Source organism: Rhipicephalus sanguineus, chromosome 2 (assembly GCF_013339695.2).
Source record: "Rhipicephalus sanguineus isolate Rsan-2018 chromosome 2, BIME_Rsan_1.4, whole genome shotgun sequence".
Lineage (NCBI taxonomy): Eukaryota > Metazoa > Arthropoda > Arachnida > Ixodida > Ixodidae > Rhipicephalus > Rhipicephalus sanguineus.
Genome location: NC_051177.1, coordinates 134,072,619 through 134,091,934, shown reverse-complemented (window position 1 = coordinate 134,091,934; position 19,316 = coordinate 134,072,619). Strand labels below are relative to the sequence as shown.

General features: G+C 45.4%; 1 protein-coding gene across 1 annotated transcript in view; it reads left to right on the top strand.

Annotated features, from left to right (window-relative positions):
* LOC119383681 (uncharacterized) overlaps nucleotides 1-19,316 on the top strand; it is a 143,142-nt gene that overhangs the window by 13,665 nt on the left and 110,161 nt on the right. Inside the window, exon 2 of the mRNA XM_037651958.2 lies at nucleotides 7,954-8,031. Within this exon, the coding sequence (XP_037507886.1) occupies nucleotides 7,954-8,031 (78 nt within the window). The remainder of the gene's footprint in view (nucleotides 1-7,953; nucleotides 8,032-19,316) is intronic.

Genomic DNA, 19,316 nt, shown 5'->3' with positions numbered 1-19,316 from the left:
CCTTCGTCGCTTTCTGGTTGGTATCTAGAACATTCCGGCATTCCAAAATTGATTGTTCAGAAAGCGGCTGCTCATCGAAGCTTGCTAGCGTTCCTGAGAGCTGTTGTCTTTGGGAGCTATAGTGACAGCAATGACACAGGACGTGCGCAATGGTTTCCTCGCTGCCACAGTGAGCGCAGGCAGCACTGTCTGCCATTCCGATTCGGTAAGCAAAGATGTTCGCGAAAGATACTCCAAGCCACAGGCGTCAAAGGACTGTTGTTTCGCATCGGGATAGTCTGGACGGAATTTGATGTTGAAGTGACAGACCCAGACGATGAAGGCGGGTATACAGAAAACCGGACGTATTCCACATTGAATGCGTTAGATCACGTGCGAGTGAGCGAATGTTAGAGGCTGCATCGATTCGTTATAATGGAATGGCTTCCTGCACGCCACCTTCATGAGCATTCTTTGCAGAATTATCGGCACGTTTGTTGGCATTGATGCCGCAGTGGCTGGAAGCCACTGAAAAGTTGTGCCATGCCCTTTGTCTTTTAATTGCTGAGAGGTTTGTCTTAGTTCCAATAATAGTTGTACTTGCGCACCACAATTAAAGCTGACGACAGACACTGCACGACTGAGTTCATGTCTGTAAATATGCCCCATTTCAGTGTCATGATTAAGGTTTCTTATACAGTCACGTTGCGCAATACCAATCTTGGTGTATATTGAGCTAGTGAACCGGCCGCGAGCGCCCCATGAGCGTGCATGGCCCGTATGTCATGCCGTACATGACATGCATATCATTATTTTCGTGTTACCGCCTGTCATTTATGTTCTTCATGCAGTAATGTTCCGCAATAGCACTTTTAGTGTATATCAAGCTAGCAAACCGGCACGAACGCACCTTCAGCGTGGCATGTAAATCATTCCGTACTTCACAAGCACATCATGATTTCATGTTAGCACGTGCCATTCATGTTCGTCAGATAGTCACGTCGCGCGATACCGATTTTGGTGTTCTATCAAGCTAGCGAACCTGGCGCGAACACACCATGAACGTGTTATGTAAATTATACCGTTCATGCTATGGATGTCATTCTTTAAGTGTTAGAACCTGTCACTTACGTTCGTCATATAGTCATGTCAGGCCATACGAATCTTGGTGTATGTCAAGCTAGTGAACCGGCCGCGGGCGAAGCATGAGCGTGGCATGTAAATCATGATGTGCATGAAATGCATGACATGAGTTTCATGTTACGACCTGTCATCTATGCTCGTCATAAGTTAATGCCACACTGCCAGTTTTGGTGTAGACGTGGCTAGCGAAATGGCAGAGGGCACACCATGAGCGTGGGATGTAGGTCATGCCGTAGATTGCATGCATGTCATGATGTGTACAATTGCACCAGTCACATATGTTCGTCGTACGCCCATGTAGCGCCATACTAATTTTGCTGTATATCGTCAGTGAGGCGGCCAGGAGAGCGAAAAGTCGTACGGTTATAGATAGATAGATAGATAGATAGATAGATAGATAGATAGATAGATAGATAGATAGATAGATAGATAGATAGATAGATAGATAGATAGATAGATAGATAGATAGCTTGCTTGCTTGCTTGCCAGATGCTCCAGAAAAAGCGAGCAAAACTTGCTGAGATTCCCTGTCTCCGCAGGCTTGGAGCAAAAACATCGCATCTGAAGCATTCCTCAATTTAAATTTTAATTAGATTGGGCACGGTGGTACTCACGGAATGCAGTCACCTAACAATCCGCTTGTCTTCATCCTACAGCTCATCCTCGGACTGCTGCTTCATGCCGGTCCGGGTTTCGAGCCACCAGGACAACCCAGAACAACACGTGGCGTCAACGTCACTATCAACACACGACATTCTTTACTGATTCAGTCATGGGATCCCGTGCTGCAACGTTCGTCGTCTACCTGCGCGGACACTGTGCGCATTCGCTGTGCGCATAGACACAGCTCAGTGCCACCACTCGACCCAACTATAAAGGATCACCTCAAGCACGGCCGGGCCATTGGGCACGGTGGCACTCACGGAATGCAGTCACCTAACAATCCGCTTGTCTTCATCCTACAGCTCATCCTCGCACTGCTGCTTCATGCCGGTCCGGGTTTCGAGCCACCAGGACAACCCAGAACAACACGTGGCGTCAACGTCACAATCAACACACGAGATTCTTTACTGATTCAGTCATGGGATCCCGTGCCGCAACGTTCGTCGTCTACCTGAGCTGACACTGTGCGCATTCGCTGTGCGTATAGACACAGCTCAGCGTCACCACTCGACCCAGCTATAAAGGATCACCTCAAGCATGGCCGGGCCATTGGGCACGGTGGCACTCACGGAATGCAGTCAGCTAACAATCCGCTTGTCTTCATCCTACAGGTGAGGAAGCGATATGGAAAATGCATTAGCTCAGACGACCCTTTCTTATTTGTGCTGCCGTGCCCACGGCCATGCGTTACTGTGATTGAGCATGCGATGCCTATACTTAAACTCTTACTGCTTGGCGGAGACATCGAGACAAACCCTGGTCCTGACATCAGCCAACAATTAAAAGAAATAGCTGCGGATATAAAAGAGATTAAGGAAAGTCGGCTTGCTAAAATTGACAAGAAATTAGACTTGCTGACAAGCCTAGAAGAAAAAGTCGACTGTGGTCAAGAACAAATCGCGAATCTGAATGTTCTCATAAAATCCATGCAAGAAAAAATTGACGATCTCGAGAATCATAGCAGGCGAAATAACCTGATTATATACGGCTTACCAGAGGCAGAAGGAGAGACGCGTCCGATACTTGAAGATACAGTAAACAAAAACATAATTGAAGGCACTCTAGAACTAAAACCAATAGCAATCGAACGCATACATCGGATAAGTAGAGCAGCACCAAACAAGGTTAGACCTGTAATTATTAAACTACTAGACTCTAGAGACAAACTTTCAATACTAAAGAGGGGATATAAACTTAAAGATACCGGCCTATCAATTGCTGAAGACTTTTCTAAACGTGTACGCGATATCCGAAGAAAACTATGGAACAGTGCGAAAGCTAACCGACAAAATAATGAGAAAGTTTCCCTTGTTTTTGATAAGATATATATAAATAATCGCGCATATGTTTGGAGCAATGAGAAGGATGACAAGGTACTGCTAAATAAAAAAATCGTAGAAGCAGACACATCTACTGCATGTTCAGCAACGGCGGCGAACGTACCTAGTCATCAAACAAAAAAGGGAGCTGTTACTCGTCGTGCTGCAAAATCGGCGAACTAGCACTCCTCACGGTGAATGCACGCAGCGTCATCAATAAGCCTGAATTGATTGAAAATCTGATCATTGATCATGAGCCTCACTTAGCAGCAATTACAGAAACCTGGCTTACACCTGACGTTTTCGATCACGAGTTTGCCCCACCTAACTATTCTGTGATCCGAAAAGACCGCCCCACACGTGGTGGTGGAGTGGCGGTATTAATAAAAAAGGGACTTTCATTTGTGGCTTTTCCAGATGTACAAAGCACAGAGGCCATTTTTTGCAAACTGCTTCGTGACGGCGCGAGTATATTCATAGGTTGTGTTTATCGGAGCCCAAGGTCTGGTAATGCTTGTATCAGTGCCATTCATGATTACATGCAACGTCACACCTTTGGTTCGCGCATTGTTCTCATGGGTGACTTTAATCTGCCAGATATTAACTGGAACAGTATGTGCTACTCATCAGCTTCGGATACATTGTTTGATCTTATGCTTACCTTTAATCTCCATCAGGTCGTTTCACGTCCAACCCGCTCGCAGGGAATTTCTCAGAATATACTTGATCTAATATTTTTCAGTAATCACTTCGACATAAACCGTATTAAAACTGATGTAGTCCATGGTATATCTGACCACGACGTACCAGTGTGCTCCGTACCCCTTGACGGCACCATAACCACTCATTCTTCTGTATCTGTAATAACAGACTTCGAAAACGCCGATGACGGTAGCATACAGACGCACCTCGCTCATGAATTCCAGCGTTTTACAGAAACCGGTTCCCATGCTTCAATAGATGTACATTCCCTTTGGCTCCACTTCAAATCAGTTGTACTTTACTGTATCGCCCACTACATACCGACAAAAACAAAGCGTCCTCCAAAAAATAATCCATGGATCACACGGGAGGTAATTCAAGCGAAGCGACGGTTGAAAAGATTACGCAGGGCGATAAAAACAAAAGGAGGGCGAGAGTCCAAAACTCAGAAACTATCGGAAGCTATCGCGGAATTCAAACTTAAAGCTAAACGTGCTAAGCAGCACTATTTTGATGTAGTGTTGCCTAATTTTCTCGTTCATAATCCCCAAAAGTTCTGGAATCACTTTCGTATCAATAAATCCGTTACATCACATCTTCTTCCCGAATAAAAAAAACTAAGGCCAACGCATATAACAAATTTTTTCAGTCAGTGTTCACCGTGGATGATAATATCATTCCCGAGATTAAAACACAACAATACACTGAAATCGATAAACTGGACATTACGGACGCAGGGATTTTTAACCTTTTGCTTAAACTTGACCCCAAGAAAGGTAGTGGCCCCGACGATATACCAAATGCATTCCTCAAAAGATATGCAGAGTGGTGTAGTAGATACCTAGGCCTAATTTTCCGGAAATCACTCAGTACTTCACAGCTACCTCAAGAATGGAAAATAGCCAAGGTAAAACCAATCCACAAAGGAGGAGACGTAGATTCACCTTCAAATTTCTGGCCTATTTGACTAACTAGTACATCATGTAAGCTTCTCGAACATATAATCTTAAAGCACATGACAGTATTCCTAGAGCGCATTAATTTTTTCTCTCCCAACCAACATGGTTTTCGCAGTGGGTTATCGACAGTGACTCAGCTCACAGAACTAGTACACAACCTCGCTGCTACAATTAATAACCGTGGTCAAACCGACTTGATTCTACTTGACTTATCCAAGGCTTTCGACTGTGTGTGTCATAGAAAATTAATCGCCAAAGTTGAAAATATTTTTGGTATAGGAGAACTTTCAGCCTGGGTAAAAAGCTTCCTAAGTAACCGCTCGCAATTTGTAGTTTACGAACATACGTTATCTAACACCGTCACAGTTACATCCGGAGTCCCACAAGGGTCTGTCCTCGGACCATTGCTCTTCTTACTCTATATTAACGATATCGCAGCTAACATCAAATGCAATATCAAGCTATTCGCAGAGACTGTGTTATTTACAAAGAAATTAGTGAGTACAGTGATCATATCGAGCTGAATGATTCTCTAGCTGATATAGCTAATTGGTGCTCTAGTTGGCAGATGACACTCAACATACAAAAGTCAGCGATCATGACTGTGACCAGGAAAGAAATACCATCCAACTTTACGTACGTAGTTAATAGCACTCCCCTTAATAGGGTTGTTGAACATAAATACCTAGGCATCACAATAACATCGGATCTCAAGTGGGACAAGCATATCAGTAACATAACCTCAAAGGCACTACGGGAGCTATTTTTTTAAAAAGAAGCCTAGCACACGCAACAACGACAACGAAGCTACTAGCCCACACATCATTTGTAAGACCTGTTCTCGAATACGCTAACAGAGTCTGGTTTCCGCATACAGTGACTAACATAAACAAACTTGAATCTATACAAAGAAAAGCTGTGAGGTTCGTTCATAACAAATATAAACGCACATGCTCGCCAACGCATCTTTTAATGCAATCCGGTTTACGAAAGCTATCCATAAGAGCGAAACACGCTCGCCTGAAATTTTTATTTCAGTTACTGAAAAATAATTATAGAATAGATATTTCTAAGTACATTTCGCTTTCCCAGGCTCGGCCTACACGTAATAAGCATGCGCACAGATTGACAGATTATGCATGTAAAAATGACACGTTTAAGTATTCTTTTTCTCCGCTCGCAATATCAGAATGGAATCAACTTGACGCTACTATCACCAACATCGAATCACTATCGGCATTTATGGCGCAAATAGAAAAAAATGTGTTCGCGTAAGAGCACCTATGTAACCAACGTCACCTACATAGACTTCCTCATACCATCTAAAAAACTTTCCAGTTACGACAGCTTGTTCATTCGCTGGGCTCAATGCTAGACGTTTAATCATAGTTACCCTAGTTTTATTACAAGCCCCTAGCGACACCTGTACTATTGTCATTCTCTTTGGCAACTTCATGCGAAGCCTCATTTTCCTCCTTTTTCCGTCTTTCTTTATCATTTCCCTTGAACCTAGCATGTATTATGCGTTTTGTGTATAAATTCCACTGAATATGCCGTTCTTTAGCCGGCATTTTGTTTGCCATACTCTATACTGTACATATCGTGTTTCTTGTTTTTGGTTTTCTCTGTAACCCACATATGCTGTAATTACGCTACAAATGTTAGTGTTTGTTTATCTGACTTGTTTTGCTTTGATTTTTCTTCCCATCTTTCTCGCTATTTTTTTTATTGATTATACTGAAAATCATTGTACTGCCCAACTGCCACGCTCGCGAATGAGAGTAGCAGTATTGTAAATAAATAAATAAATAAATAAATAAATAAATAAATAAATAAATCTTTTCTATGACCAAAGTAGGTTTAGTAAATTACATTTTAGGCGAAACCTAAACACTGCAATTCCGTGCTGCTTATGGATAATAATATTTAACACTGTCTTATTTATATTGTCTTCACTCAACAGTATTATTTAGAAATAACAGACAACAATGCCAAGGAAAGTAGAGTGGATGTTTTTGTAGTAATTAACATATAGATGTGAAGAATGTAACGTGCACGAAGCGATAAGATGCCTCCGGCACGGACCAATAGTGGGACCTTCGAATAACGCGCCCGATGTTATACTGCTGAGTTATGGCGGCGGTCAATCCCCGTCCGCTTTATGGGGTTTATATGTGCATTAAAATCTAGGAGTGTTAGTCAGCGCCGATGCTGACCAGTGATCCCTCGCATACTTCCTGAACGCACGAAGTCTGTCAGAACGAGACCCTCGCTATGAATGAAGGAAACAAGACGTCTTTTAAGAGCTCGTTTTTCTTTGTTAGACACAACATTAATCAGGCACAATATTACAATTCAGACACGATCAGGCACAATATTATTATTGTGCCTGATTAGACTTGATGCCTTCACGGAGCATGCAAGGGATTATTGGTCAGCTACCAGCTCGTAAAAAAAGATCACGTACTACGTGACAACAGGCATGAAAAGAGTCTTCCACACTCGCCTCCATGGCTACGATCGGCGCTGACTAACACTGCTAGGTTTAAATGCACATATATACCCATAAAGTGGACGGGGGGATGCCCGCAGCCACAGCTGAGTGGTAAAGAATCAGAGGCGCTTTTTGAAGGTCCCAGGTTCGGTCCCTGCCGGCGCAAAGTTATCTTTTCGTCCAGTTTACTTTCATAATATTTGTACCCTAATTATTACAAATAACATTCTCTCTACTTTAATTTGCATTATTGTCTGTTAGTTCCCATTATTATTGTGTCTAACAAAAAAAAACGATCCCTTAAAATGCATCTTTTTTTATTCACTAAACAGTGCTGCTCTTGTATACATGCACTTCGATTAGGTATATAATTGGTTCTATGTGTGTGGCTTCAATTTTTTCGCTTCAGGTTTATTTCTAAATTGCAGCTTTTTCAACCATAGTAAATATCAAGGAAGGTGAATGACGTATTGAACTATCACAACCTCAAGACAACAACTTGCCTGTGATGTTGCATTATATCACATGTGCATATTTTGGTATTCATTGCCATTGTACAATTGTTGCATGTCAGTGCTCAGTTTTGAAAGTCTTGCATGCTATTGGTAATGTTCTTCATTGATAGAGAGAAGCCCTCGCCTAAATTACTTTAGTGTGACTATTGTTTAACAGTTCTTAATGCAATTACATTTAGCCAAAATTCTCGCAAGACTTCCGAGAGCACTGAAAGCGGTGAGAATAATGAGACCAACCGGAGCGGTCGTGCGTGCGGGTAAGTATACCTATCTGTCTATATTAAAGAAGCAAAGCTCACCGGCATTTGTCTTAGATGTCTGCATTCGTCTTGGTGAATTGTTCTTGGTGAATTTCTACGTTTTCCATTGAAATGTAATAACTTAGAAATGAAGAAGAATAAATACAAACTGTTTAAATGCGACAAATATTACCAAGCTCCTTAGTAGACTAAGCATCAGGTCTTCTGCAAAATGTATCCAATATTAGTCCGCGTTACACCGTCGAGAATAAAGCGCACACTTTATCAACACTATGTTTTTGCGGACTCACGCCTCTCTGGAAAGTAAACTGAAGTGGCCTATAACATTGCTAAATGGCAGCATCATAGCAAATACCCATCTATTCGTGGCACTGAATAATTCATTTCCTTATTGAAAGTTACACAGTCTTGCGTTCTGGATAACACAAGGTAACAGCTTCAGAATATAAAATGTGCCTGTTCTTCCATTAAGTGATGGAGGCAGGTCGCGGTGGTAATTTAACGGTAGCGATTAGGGACAGCTCTTATCGCAGTTCCTTCAGACCAATAGAATACCTAGCTATAGCCTGATGTTGCTCTTGTAATGCGTTAGTAGTGCCTATTGTAGAGAGAGGGACGAAATGGCTGTCGAATTGCCGTGCCCTTCTTGATGTCAACTTTTGAACTGCTGCCCTAATTTTAATGAAGGCTTCAGGGAAGACTCACCTTCGCCCTACTAGAACGTATTTCAATTTTCAGCAGCTAATATGAACACGAAAAAAACTACAGCTCTTATAAGGATACATCTTGTAGGCTAACTTAGGAAAACTATAATTTTAAAAATAATGAGAATATGCGAGATATTTATCATTTTAAGTACTCTAGAAGGGTTGCAGTGCATAAGGCCAGTCACGTATTTTTTGTGACGTTTCTATAAAAATGCCATCGCTCTGAATGCGAAGAATATTTTATTGCGATAGCAATTATATGGACAATCTCGGCTGGATTTTGCCGTCGCCGTCGCCACCGTCGTGCACCGTATATGTATAAGTATGTGCAGTTGAAACCCGCAATAACGCAATCGGCAGGGAAAGCACAAAATTTCGCTCTTGCAGGAATTTCGTTCGCGCGAGAATGCGGCAGAAAAGACATGAAATTTACAAAAAACACATTTTATTTCCAAAAGTCAGTAAGTTTGCTTTGGCGGGCCTTACCATGCAGCAATTTCATGCCTCTCGATGATAATATCTGGTGTTTAACGTTTTAAAACCAAGATATGATTATGAGAGACGCCGTAGTGGAGGGCTCCGGAAATTTTGACCCCCAGGAGTTCTTTAACGCGCACCTAAATCTAAGCACGCGGGCCTCGAGCATTTTCGCCTCCATCGAAAATGCGGCCGCCGGGGCTGGGATTCGATCCCGCGACCTTCGGGTCAGCAGTCGAGCGCCATAACCACTAGACCATCGTGGCGGTGCTCATGCCTTTCGATCGGGAATCTCGTTTGCCACGGCGCAATGTTCACCGCATGTATTGGTCAGTGACGGCGGCACTGCGCTGTCACCAGTGCCGCCATCAAGTGCGCCTACAGGCGAACCTTTTTCCGGCTCCACTGGATCAGCGCGGATCAGCGCAGAAGCGTGGACAGCAAGATGCACGCAACGCCGAATTCTTCGGCGATGTCGATTTTTTCGCTGCCCTTTTCCACCTCACTGATGATTGCGGCCTTATCTTCCAGCGTGATTTACTTCCGCTTTTTCGTTGTAGGCGGCATCTTCGGAAGCAGTCGGAAGCAATCTTAACACACAGTTCACGTTGCACCAAGCGACCAAGCAAACGCTCCACAAATGGCTCCACACACGCGACCATGTCCGCGCAAAGCTGAAAAAGCCAAGCACGGAGCCAAGCCAACGAACGAAACTCCATGAGGAATGTGGATTTGGCTACATAGTCCGCGATAACGAGCAGGTGTTTCGGCAAGCCGTCATTATCATCATTATCACCAGCTTTATGTTTTTGTAAACAATGAGGGTGGCTGCTTCTCAAGTGCGCTGTAGCGATAGTTTTGCACAATTTAAGTGTAGCATGAATGCATTTGAGCAGTTTTCGAATGTAGATAATGTTGCGAGAGTAGATTATTGGCGCACTCGTGTTTCAAAAATTTCGTTAATGAGGGACTGCGGCATGAATATCTTTCGTAGTCGCGAGTTACGAAATGCATTGACTTCTATGGGCGTTCGCCGGTGCTTCGAAAATATTTCGTTGCGGTGAGAATTTTGTTCCCTCGGGGTTTCGTTATCGCGGGTTCCGACTGTATATATATATATATATATATATATATATATATATATATGACAGCCCCAAAGAAAAATAAATGAGAAAAATGCTTCCGAAGAGCGGAATCGCACCAGGGACCTCTTGCTCCGCAGCGAATGGCGCTAACCACTACGCCACGAAACGCAGATCCTCCACACACCCTTTACCGCTGGACGGACTCAGAGACGGCAGGCGATAATAAGCGTTTCTTCATTACCAGCGAGATGGCGCTAGGAGCGCGACGGGGGCAGAGCCGTTGATGGGGAGAGTCTGGCGAATGGGCGGGGCAGTGACGTCGCGGCGCGGCGATGACGCTGTTCACGTCACCGCCACGCCTCCGCTCCGGCGGCGTCCGCCATATATAGTATTTTTTCGCGACGGGCGCACGGCTGAGGCTATAGACGTCAGACTCTGCCCAGGCGGCGCTGCGAAAAACACCGCCACCAGCGCCCTCATCGTAGCCCTGACACTAACTGGGTAGTGCAAGGAGAGCCGCCCGCAAGCGAATGTGCATAGGCCGCAATATAACCCTCCTCTTTCGTTGGTGTCGAGGCGCGGTTTCCTGAAAATCAAGGACCTGGAAAGCTTCTTCCGCCAATCCACGCTTCAGAAACAACGGAAGCTGATCAAAGCGAACTGCGAGTACAATGCAAAATAAGTTTTAGTTATTCCCGCGCGCTGCAACTCGCAAGTACAAGCGAGCATCACACGACACCGAGTTCGAGGCAAGCCCTCCGACATCCGTTCTCTATAGCCTAAATGCGTTAAAATAGGGTATACACGTATGCCACAGCGATAAAGTACCTACATACACGATCAATTTACTTAGCTATGCATCTTACGATCAGTGGTACAAAACTCGGTTCATCAGGGGCGAATGGCTCCAGCGATTTTCGCCTTTTCAGTTGCATTCTCCCTTAATTCATCTCTCGCTTCCTGTGCATTGGAGTGTTTTATTACGCATCCTCAAATGGTCTCTTGATGGTCGTCTTCCGTTTGTATGTACTGCAAATGGGGATACGTGCGTGTCCACTTTCGCGGAGTACAACCAAAGGCAAAACCGTGGCCTCCGAGATAGCTACGGCAACCGCGGAGGACACGGGCGAAACAAACCTGAAGGGGGTCACGGCCAACATTCTGCGATTTACTTCTATGACGCACGTGGTGTTAGCTAGTTAGAACCAGAACTCTGAGCCTTCAAAACGTACATACGTCCGCGATGCTGTGTTGTGACGACCAACTCGTCGCGGTGTGCGTATCACGCGTCCAGTCTGCCTCTAGCTGCTCACTTCGTGTTACACGACAAGCACCGCGGTCAGAGCCTCTGTTGAGCTTCATAGTCAAGGTTACCACGGTTTTGCATCAGGGCTACGCAAAACAACAGCAGAGCCACACATTCATGCCACCGGCTGTGGAGAACGCGGGTACTTCGCTTACCCAACACGCTCGCAACGGCCCGTATCCAGCGCTCTCGCCTTTCTTCTTCGTACGACAACTATGGAAATCGGTAAAACTGAACGTTGTTATTCAGTCTTTTACGTCCGTGGCAATTCACAACGCAACAGTGCGTCTTTTGCGGAGCTTCTTCGTAGCGTGCGGAGGGCTCTCGTCTGCTGCTGTTTTCGCCGTCGTTCAGGCGAGTGATCCAGCAAGCACTTCACGACGGCTCGGTGGCGCGTCCGACTAGCGGAGAGCAATTCACAGCTCTCGTTCTGAGTGCTAAATGCGCAAACACACGCGATATTAAGCTCAATCGTTGTTTCGCACTCGCTAGTTGCACCTGGTCCCATAGCAAACTGTGCAAGAGAGTCGGTCTATGCACTACTCAATACTTCTCCGACAGGTGGCGCCACACATCTTGGAAACTCCAGAGTCTGACGTCTATGTACGCGCTGTTCATTCGTGCAATCTAGCGCTCCTAAACAAATTGCGAAAACGAAATTGTGCAAGGACATTTTTATACAAATTTAATGAAGAATATGGAGTGAATTAGACGTGTCCAAATCATCGTGAAGCTGAGTTGTGCAAGCCGATTCGAGTCCACGACGTTCTACGATAAGCGCTGTGCTTTTAGAGCGCAGCTCTTAAGCGTGTGTTCCTGCGTTGTTCGGCATCGCCGTTGGCGTAGTCGGCGTAACCGATAGAGCGAACAAGGACGAAAGACAGCGAACGTGGATTCTGTCGATATCACGAGCCACTGGCCTCTAAGATCGCTTTTTTCCTCCGTCATGCGTGCTAGCCCTTCGGTCGGAGCTCGTGCGCATGCATCGCTGGTGGGTGTGCTGCTACTGTCTCGCTTGTCGTGACGGAGATGTCGATGAGGCCTGCAATGCACAGAGTGGCGTACGTAGCACTCGAGCACTGGCAGTTTCTGTGGCAGTATGTAACGAATGTTCCAATGCGGATAGCCAGAAATTCAAACACAGTTCACGTTGCCTCAACACAAAGCTGCGCTCAGAATTCGCATGAGGGAGTATCGTGATCATCGGTGGCTTTTCGAGCTATGAAGACCTGTGGGTTTCCGTCTTTCTTTTTTTTTTAATGCGAAGCATTTCTTAACGAACTTCTGCGACTTTGAGCGTATCTATCTAGCCTATCTAGCCGCCTACGAATTTGTGCTCTCCTGGCGGTTTCGTTCATGCGGTGTATACCAAATTTGATATGGCATAATGTGCCTGTATGACAAACATAAATGACCGGTCATAACCTGAAAATCATGACATGCATGTCATGTACAGCATGATTTACATACCACAGTCTTGGTGCCCTTGCGACCGTTTCGTTAATTTGATATATACCAAAACTGGTATGGCTTGACAAGACTGTATGGCGAACATAAATAACAGGAGGTATTATGAAAGTCATGACACGCGTGTCATGTACAGTATGACTTACGTGCCACGCTCATGGTGCGCTGGCGGCCGTTGCGCTAGCTTGATATACACCAAAATTGGTAGTGCGCGACATAACTGTGTGACGAACATAAATAACGGGAGTTAATGTGAATATCATGACACGCGTGTCATGTACAGCATGACTTACGTGCCACGCTCATGGAGCACTGGCGGCCGTTCCGCCAGATTGATATACACCAAAATTGGTATTGCGTGATGTGACTCTGTGACGAGCATATATAACAGGTGTGATTTTTGGAACATGTCACGTGACATGTGTTACGTGAGAATCATTGCATATCACGCCGGAAAAGTCTGTGCACGTGTTCTGGCAGCAAAGCAGAAGATAAAGAAGAGGACGGATTGCGTGCCGGTTCATGATGATGACAATTTTTATTCGCCACTAACGGGGATTCTCCAAGCTTAAACAGCTCTGCTTTTAAAAGAAACAGAGATACCAGCGCATCGTAATTGTATTAAGGCCACAAAAGCGCTAAAGCGGGTGTACACAAGCGGCTTTGGGAACTCGAGCCACAAAAATTCCCTCTTAGAGAATTTTAGTGCCGGGACCCCGAAGTGCCTTGCGTACGTAAGCCCCTTACGTTCCTTTGTATAGTCAATGGGTGCGGCTGAGAGTACAAGGGAACGTAAGAGGGTGAATAAGGAAGCGGCTTGGAGTCCGCGGCACTAAAACTCTCCAATAAGAGTGAAAAAAAAAAAACTCACAGGGTCCCTTATGCATTCGCCTAAGACCACTCCAAGGCGAAAGCCGTCTTCCTTCTCTTCAGTTGATGTATTGTTCCTCCCCCCCCCTCGAAAGCTTTGTGACCTAACATTGTTTTGCACTGCCTCCAAGATCGGAGGCACTGCAATCTTTCTACACCAAATCTGGTCATGTGCTGACGTCATCGCGTGAAGTCACGTTATTCGACGTCATGATGACGTCCCAATCTTTGCTCGTATAGTAACGTCATAACGTGATGATTTTTGACATCCCTCGTGTTGACGCCGCGAACGCCGGCGGTCAATTTTCGCGTTTGCTGAGGCATCTAAGGTTTTCGTCAGAGCGGGTGCAGGGCCCCCAGTAGCCGCGTGTTAAATGAAAACAATACCTCGTGCGGCAAGTCTGATATCGGACATCCTGTTGGTTTACTTTGGAAAATAATTTTTAACACGAAAGTGTTTTATGCCGGGGTCCACCAAGAGTTCAGTGACGTATTTCCGTCACGGAAATGACGTCCAAAAAATGTACACGATCAGACGACAAAGAAAAAGAGTTCTGTCAACGAGCATCGAACCCACGACCGCTCGGTCCGCGACAACAGATGCCGGGCACGCTATCCACTGCTCCACTACACAGACTCCATAGGGTTTACAAACGCACCTTTTATATCTACCAGTCTCCCCGTCGGCGGAGTGGTTTGTTCTCTCGGATTGGTAAAGTAAAGTAATTCGTCATTACTGTGGCCTTCGCGATTAGCGCCTCCAACGCATTACACGTCCGTCCCATGGGGCCCGTTTTCAATAGTTCAATTTTCTCAATGCCTTAACACACCGTGAGGGGGCGACATTAGCGCAAGTCTGCCTCGCTCATTGCATCACGCTAAGCCAAACCAAAAATAGCTCTGCGACGCGCGCCTGCCTCACCTGGCTGTAACACCGCGTTCCGCGCTCACGCGCTCACCCCAGAAAAATCGCGGCCGGGCTACTGGGGCTGCACGACGCGCTTTGCGTTTCCCTCTAGTCCGGCTGTGGTGTTTAATCACATTGTAACATGCCGCGGGATGGCGACCAAGTTCTGCGTCCAATAGGCGACACTCCTCTGGCTATCACACCTCGTTCTCTGATTACGCTTTCACCGTTTACTACTACCGCTACCACAAGGGTTTGTTTATACATTTAGCATGGACGTTAGTCATCGGGATGGAGACGTACCACCAATGATCAAAGTGGGTACATCCACGTTAAACGGTGCTATAGCTGCGAGACATCAATATACATTAAATGTACAGTAAAGATTCAGTTACTTCTGTAAAGGCGCGCTTTACTTTTGTGTTATTCCGATTCCTATGACGGAGGAATCAACCATGTTTTTTTCCGCTCAACTTCTTCGCGCTCTATACTTCCTAATCACGAACTTTCATCGAGCACATAGTGGAAGAGCTTCCTGCACGAGCACAGACATTGTGCACTATACGTGCATGACTAAAAAGCGCAAGGCACATTCGCTTAGCACAGAGGCGCAGATTATTTTACATGCGCGAATTAAACGCCAAACTGGTAGCATGTACACAAGCGGCAACACAGCGATAAATGACACTATAGGCTGACAGCCACAGAAACGCAGACCACATAACGTACGACACATGCCGGGTAACAACCGCAGCTGATGCGCGGCGGCACTTCCTGCGATATCAAAATAAATCTTCCCCTTACATCACGGTAACAACCCAAGCTCGTGCTCAGAACGCGCGATAATTGACGTAAACGCAACACCATCACGATTGACACTTATAGCGTGATCGCTGCGAAATTTCAATCTGCCCAGGCGATTGAAACGCGAACCGTAAAACTCCTTCTTTTCTGCGTGACAAAATTATTTTTAAAGTTTATGCGCTTGAAAGGGCCCCATTGCATAACAAATAATAAGTTTGTGTTAATAGTACGCTGTTTATAATACCACCAATATTCAAGCTAAATACTCAAGTACGTATCTCGCATAGCACGGAGCAGCCGGTTGGGGTCTATTTGCTGCGTCTGATGCTTCTCATGCAAAGGCGTCGTAGCTTATTTTCCTTCGGAAGCCCAAAAAGGCGGAAACCCTGTGCGCGGCTCTTTGAACAGCCAACCGCGCAACAGCAGCCCATCGCACGCAAAAAATTCACTGCTTGAATGCAAGGAGCAGTCGCCAAGAATACGCGCGGCTTCCTAACCTACGCGCGCTCCTCAGCGACCGTGTAAGTGCGGCGCGCAGGCGTCTCGCGGCAGCGCCGGACTCCGCGCCGCGCTGTCGCCACTTGCCGCCCGCCGCCGCCGGCGAGGAGAGAGGGTTTACGTCACGTGAAGAGGGCGGCGCTGGGGCGGAGATCGCAGAGCGGCGAGATGAAAGAATCGCAAAACTCTCCCGAAGGGTATATGTGGCTCTGGACGGGGGATTTAAGAATCGTCGGCGAGCTCGCTCACTTCTTATATTTGCGCAGGGAGAACCTTGCCCTTCCGCTGTCTGCTCGCGCGGCTTTCTCGTGGTGAGGGGAAGAGGTATGTTTCAAGCTTTCACCGTGATGTCCGCGCTCATGTTACGGAGCGTACGAAAGTCACTCGAGCTCAAGGGACGCTGCTAAACGAAGAAACAGAAGATGAGCGCGAACTATCAAGTGTCACAGCTCGACACTTGAAGCACGCTAGTCCTTCGCTTCTTCGGCGGCCTTTGCAACAGGAGCGCTGATCAAACTGAGAGTATCCATTGTCGAGCCTCACTTCATATAGCATTAATTTCTTGCTATCGCATTCATTCCTTCGACCTTGTGGCGAAACTGTGACTTTTTTTCCTTGTAACTGCATGTCATACTAGTCAACTGTTTTGTGTTAGACGCTAATTACGGATCAGTAAAGCACCTTATCTTGTTCCTGACAAAATATCAGTCTAGAAAGAACCTTGTAGGCAGCGTCTGGCGAAGCAGTTTGGAAATCATAGTTTTCCTAAGAGGCTGGTTGCGAAGTGAGAGAAAGGAGTTTAACTATTTCACAACAACCTACTTACTTCGATGGTCCGAAAAATCAGGCAGATCCCACGCACTGTGGGAATCGATGTAATAAGAAGCAGCCAGCAAAGAGCTGCATACATCGCCTTGTTTGTCTTTGAGCCAAATGAAATCACTCATGCCATGGCATCTAGTTCACCATATTTGGCTGTTTGCCATGCACGCTTGCATGTAAAACCTGGTATGTGCCATGCCAATGAAACGTATATACAATGCAGGACCTGTCAATTATGTTCATTACGCATTCGTGTCATGCCATACCAATTTTGGTATATATGCAGTTAACAAAACGGCCGGAAGCGCACCATGACAGTGTCATGTAAATCATACCGTACATCACATGCATAACATGATTCGCATGTTAACACCTGTCATTTATGTTCACCATACAGTCACATCGCGGAATGCCAGTTTTGGTATATATCAAACGAGCGAAATGGCCGTGAGTGCTCCATGAGTATGTCATGTAAATCGTGGCATACATGACATGCATATCATGGTTTTCATGTTACCACCTGTCACATATGTTCGGCATACAGTCACATCGCGCAATACCAAATTTGGTGTGTCAAACTAGCGAAAAGGCTGCGAATGCACCATGAGCGTGGCATGTAAATCATGACATACATGACATGCATATCATTTCTTTCATGTTAGCACCGGATATGCATGTTCCTCATACAGTCGTGTCGCGCAATAGCAGTTTGGTGCATATCAAGCTAGCGAAACAGCCGCGAATGCTTCATGAACGTAACATGTAAATCATGTCGCACATGACTTGCATGTCATGATTTTTATGTCGCCACCTCTCATTTACGTTCGTAATACAGTCGCGTCACGCAGTAACAATTTTGATGTATATCGAACGAGCGAAATGGCCGCGAATGCACCATGAGCGTGACATGAAAATCATGTACATGTCTTGCATGTCATGGCATTCATGTTGCCACCTCTCATTTACGTTTGTCATACAGTCACGTCACGCAATACCAATTTTAAGGTATATCATTCTTGCGAAACGGCCTCGAGTGCGCGATGAGCATGGCATGTAAATCATTTCGTACATGACTTGCATGTCATGATTTTCATGTTACCACCTCTCATTTAGCTTCGTCATACAGTCACGTCACGCAATACCAATTTTGGTGTATATCAATCTAGCCACGCGGCCACGACTACGCCATGAGCATGGCATGTAAATCATGTCGTACATGTCGTGCATATCATGACCTTCATTTTACCGCCTCATATATATGTTCGTCATACAGTCACGCTATGCAATGCCAATTTTGGTGTATATCAATATAACGAAACGGCCACGAGTGCGCCATGAGCATGGCATGTAAATGCCATGCTCATGTATGTCAGGACATGTATGTCATGATTTTCCTGTTACCACGTGTGAATTATGTTCGTCATACAGAAATATCTCGTCATACGAGTTTTCACACACACACACACACACACACACACACACACACACACACATATATATATATATATATATATATATATATATATATATATATGTATATATATATATATATATATATATATATGTATATATATATATATATATAATATATATATATATATATATATATATATATATATTATATATATATATTGTGAGGCAACGTTTAGGACTGTCAAGACTCTTCTTTATTGTCCCGAGTATGAGCCCCACAACACAAACACAGTTGGTGATGATGAGTATGTACATATGAGAACATGAAGGGCATAAACAATGCTCACACTAATCTCCCCGCGCGCGCGAGCGGCCGGCCCGGCCGCGATTTAGGCGGGAAAGGTACGCCGAACGAATGGCTTGAGACGCGATACGTGCACTATCTCAGAAGCACGGTAACGACGGTCCGAAGAGACCTCGACGGGGGTAACAAGATAGTTCACTGGGGATGTTTGTTCACGAACAACGTAAGGTCCAAGGAAGTGTGATTGAAACTTCTCCCACAATCCAGGAGTACGAACAGGCGTCCAAAGTAGTACTTCATCGCCAGGATGGAAGGTGACGTCGCGATGAAAGCTGTCATAACGCTGCTTACGGTCTTGCTGACTGGCCTCTGTGTTGAGGCGAGCACGCTGCCGACATTCCTCAAGCCTAGAGACGAAGTGTTCTGGTGTTGTTGTTGAGATTTTTGTTGTTGCACTGAAGAAAGAGGCGTCGATGGCGAATGTCGGCGCACGACCGTAGAGCAGGTAGAAAGGTGAATATCCGGTAGTTCGTTGGACAGCGGTGTTGTGTGCAAACGTCAAGAACGGTGAGATTGTGTCCCAGTTATCGTGGTGTGGTCCGATGTACATTGATATCATGTC